At 38.7% G+C, this 9784-nt stretch overlaps 1 protein-coding gene across 1 annotated transcript; it reads right to left on the bottom strand.

The window, feature by feature from the left end:
* Positions 1–2304: 2304 nt before the first annotated feature.
* On the bottom strand, positions 2305–3282 carry LOC124173959. The gene has a single exon (XM_046553123.1). It carries the CDS (start codon positions 3280–3282, stop codon positions 2305–2307), a length of 978 nt encoding a protein of 325 aa, XP_046409079.1.
* Positions 3283–9784: the final 6502 nt, after the last annotated feature.

The raw sequence follows: 9784 nt of genomic DNA, 5'->3' as shown, positions 1-9784 counted from the left end.
GCTTTAACATGGTTTTGCCAAGACAAATTAGGCATCAATAAGACTCCAAGATTTTTAACGGACTTTGCATATGATATTTCGGCATCACCAACAAAAATCTTGGGCAGGACATCAAAGTCGACATGTTTGAGTAGTTTTGAGGTACCAAATAACATAGATTTTGTTTTCCTACGGTTAAGCACAAAGTTATTGTCTGCAGCCCATGAAGTGATGGCCTGAACGTCCTGATTTACTTTGGAAATTGCATCATTCAGCTCATACAAATGACAGTGAAAATAAATCTGTAGGTCGTCGGCATATAAGAGATATTTACAGTTTAGAATACACCTGGGCAGATCAAGGACATACAGGGAAAATAGGAGAGGACCAAGAACTGACCCTTGGGGGACCCCGCAATGGACAGTAGTCCATTGCGATGTATTCCCATTCGCGTCCTTGACTGCCTATTGACGATCTTTTAGATAGGAGTAAAACCAGTTAAGTGAGGAACAGGAAAAATTAAGGTTTTTCAACTTGTGGAGAAGTTTGGCGTGATTAACAAGACCAAAAGCATTGGTGAAATCAAATAGTACCAGAATTGTAACCATCCGTTTATCAATTCCTTGACGTATATCATCCGTTAATTTGAGTAGCGCTGTTTACGTAGAGAAGTTTTTCAGAAATCCAGATTGATATGGATCATGCAAGTTGCATTGGTCCAGATAATTCGTTACCTGCTGAAAAACAATTCTTTCTAAGCATTTAGAAAGAGAGCACAGAATAGAGATTGGCCGATAATCACTGGGAGAAGTTGGTTTTTTAACTTTTTGTATTGGTGTGATAAGTGAATATTACCATACATTCGGATATTCAGATGACGATAAGGAAAAATTATAGATATCAAGTATTACAGGTAGAAGTACAGTTGACGCGGCCTTTATAAATTTAACTGAGATTCCATCGACCCCAGTTGAGTTCGATTTAGAGAGAGATAACGTTTTACGTAGGTTGTGTGGGGTTACGTGTTGGAAGAAGAAATTTCTCTCGTTATAGGGTACAAGTGGATCAAGGTTAGAGAGACTGAATATGTCAGCAATGTTATTTGCCTCGAAGGTAAAGGCGGGAGTGAAGTGCTTGTTTAGATCATCGATAGATAATTCATGTAAGGGCTGCTTGTTTCGTCGCTGCACGAGTCCAAGACTTCTAAGTTCCCTCCAGACCTTGTTTGGTTCTGTCAAATTGGAGAAGGTGGTTGCATAATATTTTTTCTTGGCTTCCGTGACGAGATGCTTTACCTGATTACGCAAGACGATAAACTCAGTGTAAGCAGTCTGGCTTTTTGTTCGTGTGAAAATTCTACGTGAAATATCACGTTCCTTCATTTTTTGCTTAATGTCACTAGTCAGCCAGGGGGCTGAAGGCCGTCTAGGTGCGCATGTTCGCAGGGGGGCATGACAATTTATGCACTCTAAGAATTTCTGATTAAAGAGTTCTAATTTTGAATCAATGGACGAGGAGCTAAATATGTTGTTCCAGTCAAAGGTGAGCAGATCGTCCTGAAACTTTGCTGTATCGAAATTTTTAAGATCACGATAGAGAATTTTAGGTATAGGAAGACGAGGGGAATTGAATGAATAAGAGAGTAAAATTTTGTCATGTGCGGAGAGGAAAGGCACAGGGAATTGTGAGAATGAAGAGTTTTTCAGGGGAATCAACTATACAGAGATCAAGGAGAGTATGACTATGTTCTGTATGATGCGTGGGCTGCGTTGAGGCCAGATGAAGATTATAATTAAAAATGAAATTCCTGATGAAGGAAGAATGACAGCTGTCCCGTAGCAAATCGGCGTTAAAGTCACCTACAATTACAATGATTTTATAGTTTGGACTAAAAGTTGTATATGCTTCTTCAATATCAGTCAAGGACCCAACATTTGGAGGTCTGTAAACAACAAATAGAAGAAGTTTAGAAAGGTTTATACCATGCACTTCAATAACTATGAACTCGGGTCGGCATTCATAGGTCGCGGAAGAGGTCGCCAGCACCGACGAACTCAGTCGATGATGAATGAAGGCACCAACCCCGCCACCGCCTTTCCCGATCCGATCATGTCTCAGCAAGTAATGTTCACTAAGATCAACCATGCTATCAGAAATATTTGGTTTTAACCATGTTTCGGTTAAACAGATTATATCACTTACACAGGAAGAAAAATGAACCCGAAATTCGTCGATATGACACAGTAAAGATTGACAATTGACGAGGGAAATGTTGATTTCATTAGCAATTGGTAGGCCTGCGGGAAGAGAACAAGCCCCCGTATGTTATTTTAAGCAGTCAAGGTCAGTTTCAACTAGGATAGAAAGGCGTTCACCACCATCATGGACCCGAGCAAACACACGGCCATTACGAATCCACACGTATTTGATTTTACCTTCTTTCTTAAGTCCCCTGGCCATTGCATATAGCTTTCGGTTTAAGGATGTCAAGGATTCATTAATGTAGACAGGAGGGTTGGTAGGGTTCTGGTCGGCGACGATGTCGTTGAGTTTCAGGTTCCGTTTTGTGCGTCTACCATTTAAAAATGCAGCAGCAGTGCTAGATCGTAGAAAACGGACAATAATAGGGGCAGGTCTAGGTGAAGGGTGAGAGGTTGCAGAACGGTTGGAACCACCCCTGTAGGCGTAATCGATTTCACTTGTATCCACTTTAATTCCCACAGCGATTCCAACTTGACAAATCAGGACCCCAGCTACCTCCCCTTCGGAGTAAGGAATGCCGTGGATCTCAATTACATTCCGGAGTTGCTCTTGCTCAACGCGATTAAGGCGAGCTTCCGTATCACTTAGTTGTTTCTTTAGGCTGATGTTTTCACTTAATAGGTGATTCAGGGAATCAGTTATTTTCACAAGGGAGGCATTGAGGAGCTCGAGAGACTTTGCTTGACCCCCGAACGACTCCTCCCAGCGAGATATTGATTTGCGAATTTCACTTTGATCCGACCGGATATCAGCAAGATTAGCCGAAAAATCTTTCAAGATATCACTCACACGATCAGGAGACAAACTGGAACTTGCGGACTCGTTCTCAGGAGCTTTTCTGATTTGCTCTCCATCACTACCACAGCCGATCTTAGCCCGACAAACGTCGCAATACCATGGTCTACGTTTGTCACTAAGCTCCTTAATTTCCACTTCAGGTATTGAAAGGCACAGTGGATGGTAATGGGCCTTACACTCACAGCAAGAGAGCGACTTCTGCTCGCGCTTGATCGATTTAACACATGCACTGCAGTTAGGCATTGCGTAGCACAGGAGAGAACCGGAGAGAACGATCCGAACCACACGAAGGCTGAGCTCGAACTATGACAAATGAAAGACCTATAAGAAGAGGAAGTAGGTTAAAGGGAGTTGAGGGTGAAAATATTATGTACCAGAGAACATGAGGAATGAATGGAATATCGTTGAGGAAGGGGAAAATACAATACCGGCGTGACCTTTGATCATTTAACACGGCATTTATCAATTGTAAATATTTATATTAAATTTATCTTTGGTTGAAGATATCAGTCTCTTGATATTAAGTTATTAAAATACATTTATAAAAATGACTCATGAAGTGCTGAACGTTGTTTTGTATATACGGTTATCCTTAAAACGACTGAGAAAAACATGGGGCAAAGGGAAGAGTATTAATGAATAACTGAGAAATAAATGAGAAATAAATACATCAACGGGGCTGAGGGACAAATTGGAGAGATTATGGCGTGTGAAAGGTCTAAAATGGAATGGGATACTTCCGAGAAAATTTGACGAAAGGGGGTGAAATGGTGAAAGCACGAACTGCCAAAGAATACGCATAAATAATGTAGAATCCTTTAAATAAGAAGAGAGGGGAAATAAAATAATTTGGAAGGAGGAGAGATATGAAGAGGAAACAGAGGACGGAAATATTTTCGAACGGTCAGACGACAGCAGTCAGATTGAGTTTAAGTTCTCGCTAGCGAGGCTTATGTTAGGCAAAATGTGGGACCAAGGAGACGATTAGGATTGGGAAGAATTGAGGGTGGCAAGATGGGAATAGTTAAGAGATGGAGAGTAGGTACTGGGGGGAGTAGCTCTGAGAACAGAGGAAAAAAGCGGGTGGAGGCACAAAATGGGACGAACACGAGAGAACATGCATAAAGAATGGAAGATCGTTGGAGCAAGAAAGAAGGGGAAATTGCGGAGAGAGGAAAGAGACACAGAGGAACGAGAAAAGTCTACTTGGATGAAGAAAAGGGATTTGAAAATATGAGCTCGGAGAGGGAGGATTTATGTAAAGAGAGAGGTGACCGCATTATTGCGATCAGGCAGATAATAGTTCGACTGTCTCCTCTTTTTTTTTTAGCTCATTTTTCTTTCGTTTGTACATTTTTGTTCCATGGGTTTTTCAGTGAAATTTTATGCAAACAAATTTGTTGTTATGACTCCATCATTATCGTTCTATATGATTCTATCACTATCTATCATTATCGTTCCTATAAATGATCGAAGCTCTGCCATCGGATTTTGTGGCCATTTTTTAATTAACATCCATATTTAATTTAAAATTCTGGATAAAATTCAAAATACAGATATAATAATCATAAAATTGTTAGATTATTTCCCTGTCATCCGGTTCTAAGATATCTTGAAAATTTCAGCTTCATAGCTGAGATCGAAATGTGGGTTGAAATTGAGTTGCAATATTTGGCCCGCACAATATGACAAACAACATATCGATTTTATGAAAAATTTGTGAAAATAAAAGCTTCATTAGGTTAATTGCTAGAAATCATAACGTGTTGATCTCTCGGAAACCATTTTATGTCATATTTTCGCAGTCTCCATTGAGGGCGTGACGAAGACCGTGCGGATGGCGATTGGATGAAATTAAAACAGTCGCTGCATTTTGATTGGATCTAACTATGCTCCAAATCGGTTTCATCAGGGGTTTTTAACTATCTGCCTCCGCGAGGAAAATTAGGTCTCATGTGTACCCGTGCGATATTTTTAGCGGTGGTGTGAAAGCGTTGGTAATGTGCACTAGAACAGGCAGCTTTATACGGCTCAATTAGCATAGAGGCACAGCGTTTCCTTTTGTTTCCGGGATTTGGCGCGTTAACCTGGGCGTGATATGATTTCAGGATTACATTACATTACATTTAAAGGTGATTAAGATCGCAACGGAACGAGACCTCCAGCGAAGCATAATGATACTCGCTGGAAATAAATCATCTGTCTATGCACAAGCGCTGCCCTGTGTCAATGAGTATGATAAGCATAAAATAATGGACCATAAGTTAATGTTGGATTTTATAAAAAGTGAAAGAGGAAGAAGTATTTAGCAAAGTGAAAGAGGAAGAAGTATTTAGCAAAATGGTTAATTTCGATAGAATGATAAAATTGGAAGTTATATGACAATTATTTACTCCTTTATATTTTCTCGTAAGGAGTTAGAAAAATCGCTGATAAAATTTAAACATTAACCAAAATCAAAGGAAAGAAATAGAGCTTCATTTGATGAAAGTCTTGATTTCTACAAATTAATCATAATTTACGGGTATTTTCTGTTATTCATCTCATAAATAAAAACTTTGAAGCAATTGCTCACAATTAAAATGATCGTGGCGCCTAGATGAAAAAATCGCTGCACTTCCTGAAAGTCTGATGAAAAGGCAATATTTGAAATACACAGTCTCAAAATACACCATTCAATTGTGATAAACCAAATTCTGGTTCTATTTATCGGATATTTCTGACTCAATTTTAATTTGTGGAAAAGCTATAGCGGGGACAACGGTGGGCCCATAATTCAGCGTTACCATCTCGTGCTTGATAAGCGAATTTTAGAAAACGAAACTACTCTTCGAAGATTCATTAGTGAACGTTATGTCAAAGTATTTACTTGGTTATTCATCGATTGTATGATAAATAACTTTCATAAATCCATATAATTGATTATTTAGAATTATTGAAGCATTAAAGTCAAGAGAAAATGTCTCATGATTAGAGATACGTGAAAATCGCACTTTCAATAACAGTTTATCGCATTTTGTAGCGTCTATTTTTTATTTTCATAATGAGGTAGATGAGGATAAATGTAGAGAAACACAGTTATATGACAAAATACAGAATATTTTAAATAATTATGTCGTAAAACAATAATAAATTAAGAAAGACATATAGTGGCGGAGGTGTAGCTTGCCCGCGCCCACTTGTAGTTCGCGGCCCGTGAAAAGTAATTTTGCAGTTCAATTTTCACGGAGAATAGAGGAGAATATGACAATCTGTTGTGGTATGAATAAATGCAGATCTGATGTGGCGTAGCGAGGTTGAACAGAGGATGGAGTGCTAGAATGGGAGGTTAAGTAGGGCGGGAGGCAGAGGGGAAGGGGGCGCGGCTTCAAAGGGCGAAGGGGTGGGGAGAAGGGAGGGTAAGGCGGTTACCCTGGTAACGGAGCCAAGATGAGCGGTGTTTCCACTGTTGCCAACGAACATTTAAACTTTATGCTTGCTAAAGTCATTGATGGTGGTTCTGATTTTATTGATTAACTCTAAACAAATATGAAACTTCGATTCTCCCGCGTATTATGTAAATATTTTTCTTATTAGTTATCTTGTTACATTTTTTAACAATATAGTTTGGAAGCAGAAGTGAAATAATGCTTCCGAGCATTTAAATTCTGTATAGGGCATATGTTTCCGAAAAGGCTCTTATCTAATCGTTCTCAAAGCAGGCTCAGACGAGTTTTATAGCCGGAAGTAGATATCTTTCTCAGCAGAGTAACACTAATTTTTAATTCTCAAATGAATCCTATCATTATATTTTGTGGATATTCTAAAGAACACTAGACTTTATAATTAAGCCTTTTCTTAAATTACTTCTTGATAAAAAAAGCCTAAAATGAATTGAAACATGAATAAGTTCTCTATTATGATTTGGAGTGGAGTTACGTGATGCTGCTTAGCCTTGTTTACTGGCTTGCAATTTATTTTTCAAAACTCCCATTTACTTTTTACAGTGGAATACGAGTAATATCATACCCAGCAATACAATTTCTTCCCATTGAATTAGAAAAATTGCTAAAATGACTACAACAACAGAAAATTTGAAAACATTAAGTATCAAGCGAATTTCCTGATCTAAGAGAGTGGTAATTGGCACAAAACTTCCAAGGCTCCAAAGAGATTAGTGGGGAAATAACCCAGGTTTTCATTTCTCAAGTATTTGTTGGTTTCCTGTTCAGAACCAAGGCAGATAGATTGCGTGGCTCAAAGGGGGAGGAGTGGCCTGGGAAGTTCAAGGAGTGGGAAAGGGGTGCGTGGCCTGAAAGAGTTTGAGGCGAGGCAACGCGTCTCTTGGGCCGTGATTTAATTGTTGCCTGGACGACCAGAGTTTTTGAAAAGGTGGACGCACAAAGGAAGCAGAGAGAGGGGTGCAATAGCGATGGGGTGGGCTGGATAAGGGAAATAATATACGCAGAAAGGCAAGCAGCGAGTGCAGGGGGGGAAGAGTATACTTCGCATGAGTGGAACAAGTTTAGGGAAAATGGATGAGACTGATGTTTGGATTTACTAAAGACCTTTATTTTAAGGAGAGATATTTGGACAGTGGGATTTTACAACTAGTACCGAGCTCTCAAAGAGGAATTGCTGAGAGAAATACCAATGGAAGGGAAAACGTTATAGAAAAGGTAGATTTGGCCTAAAATGCTTTATTCGCACTATCATAACGTCGGTGCTGAGACTGAAATCAAAATGGCTTCCCAGGTGGTAAAGAATTTGGAGGAGAACAGGAAGGGGTGAATGAAAGAAATACGTGAGCAGCAATAGTTATACTTCAAAGGTACTACTGAAAGATAGGTGAGGGGTTTTCATATCATATATTCCCACTTCACTGAGACTAACTAATTTATGGCATTATCAATTATTATAATTTTGTAAATATACAATGATCACTATAAATTGATAATTATAAAATGTTAAACATTCACTTATCTTATAATATTTCAATCTTTCCGCGTGAACGACGCTGAAATTCATATGAATTGTCATCAGGAAAAGTGCCCCTATTCCCGGTTCAGGAGAATTTTTTCTCGTAGCAATTCATGTGAATTCATCTATCTCTTTACATCGAGACGGGTCCGTTTTCGGCTCGAAAATTAGCGAAAGTGAGTTTATCTTTCCTCGTGTGCGTTGTATGCTGCTCCCTGATAAAAGTTATAAATCGGTATTATAGCTTGCTTTGCCCTAAATAGTGATGGATGACCGGATAGATAGATAGATAGATAGTGAATTACTAATGATTTTAAGGACGAAAACGCATAATTTTTAAACTATATAAACTTTGATACAAGGGCTCCAATTGGGTATGAGTTTGAGTGGGTATGAGGATAAACTCTTCCATTAAAAAAACAATTCAAACATATATTCATATCCTAATCACAAATCCTACGCCTGATTTCGTATGTAAAATGACTTACTATACTATGTTTGAGGAACTAATCCGATATACGTAATACCAAAATATTGTCATATATATTTTCTCCAGGTCCCATTTTCAATACAGACCCATGCCACCATGGCAGCCAGCGTTTTTTTTATAAAATGACTTTCCTCTATTTGTTATAGGGCTCCAGGATGTAAAGACATGGGAGAAAGTCACCACCACGCACCTTCAGACCTACCCGAAGAATTTATAGATATTTTTTAGGGTAAATTTCTCGCGCCCGAAGGAAGTAAAAGAAAAAAATAGGAGGACGCCTTGGACTCTATTCCTCTTAAAGTGGAGACGCGAAAAAGCTCTTTTGGTGCCATTAAAGGCGTATAGTAAGGCAATTCGTATCAATTCACGTCTTTTGTGGAAACGTAGCCACTTCCTCTTCCCCGTTTATCCTTAATCCTCCACCTATCTCACCCAGGGTGTGCTTCATTTCGTCCTCGGGCGCAGTTGGGCAATACGGCCACTTCTAACCCACCCTCTCCCTGCCCAATGACTCCAATCCATCTACCACGAACCTCAACTGTAGCTGCAAAACACTTCCCTAAATCCATAAAACTAAAAAAAATCTCAATTCAGGGATAGACGGGACAAATACGCAAAGAACGCAACGAAATAATTTTAACACTATCTACATATCGATAAATATTATTTTTTAGTTACTAGAAAAATTAACCACGGGATTCAGACGAATAATGAATATAAAGGTATGAGACAGTTAAAAGCTTCGCTGATTTTGAATTACATTGCACAACTCAAAGCAGAAATTCAGTCATCAATAACGTTGCGTTTTTGTACTTATTTTGTTACTATAAAATTCCATAGCGAGGTTTTCCTTAGTGCTAATAGCAATAATAGCAATACCAAAGCCAGTGCAGACGGGATAAATATGAAAAAATAGTAATATTCTCTCCCAATAGCAAAGATTAAATAAATAAAAATAAAGCATAACATTTTAAACCAAGCCCAGATTTAGAACGATTTCCAATTTTTTAAAACAGCCTTCGAATGATGCGAGAAAAAGAGACATTACATTTCAAATTCCTTGGCTGAATTAAGTTCAATCGATAATTTCTTTTTTTCTTAAGGAATAGTCTAAAAATTTCATTGACGGTTACAAGAGGGTTGCTTAGGTTCAGGAGCAACGTCACTAATGGGGAATAATATCGTACAAAGGAGAAAAAACGGGCCTCATGCACCACGGAATAGTCATTCCTATAGTTAGAAAGCGCACTTTTATACGAAAGACCTTAGGAGATACACTGGTGCATAATGGACAGA

Source organism: Ischnura elegans, chromosome 2 (assembly GCF_921293095.1).
Source record: "Ischnura elegans chromosome 2, ioIscEleg1.1, whole genome shotgun sequence".
Lineage (NCBI taxonomy): Eukaryota > Metazoa > Arthropoda > Insecta > Odonata > Coenagrionidae > Ischnura > Ischnura elegans.
Note: the sequence above shows the minus strand (reverse complement) of the source record. Positions and strands in the feature narration are given on the sequence as shown.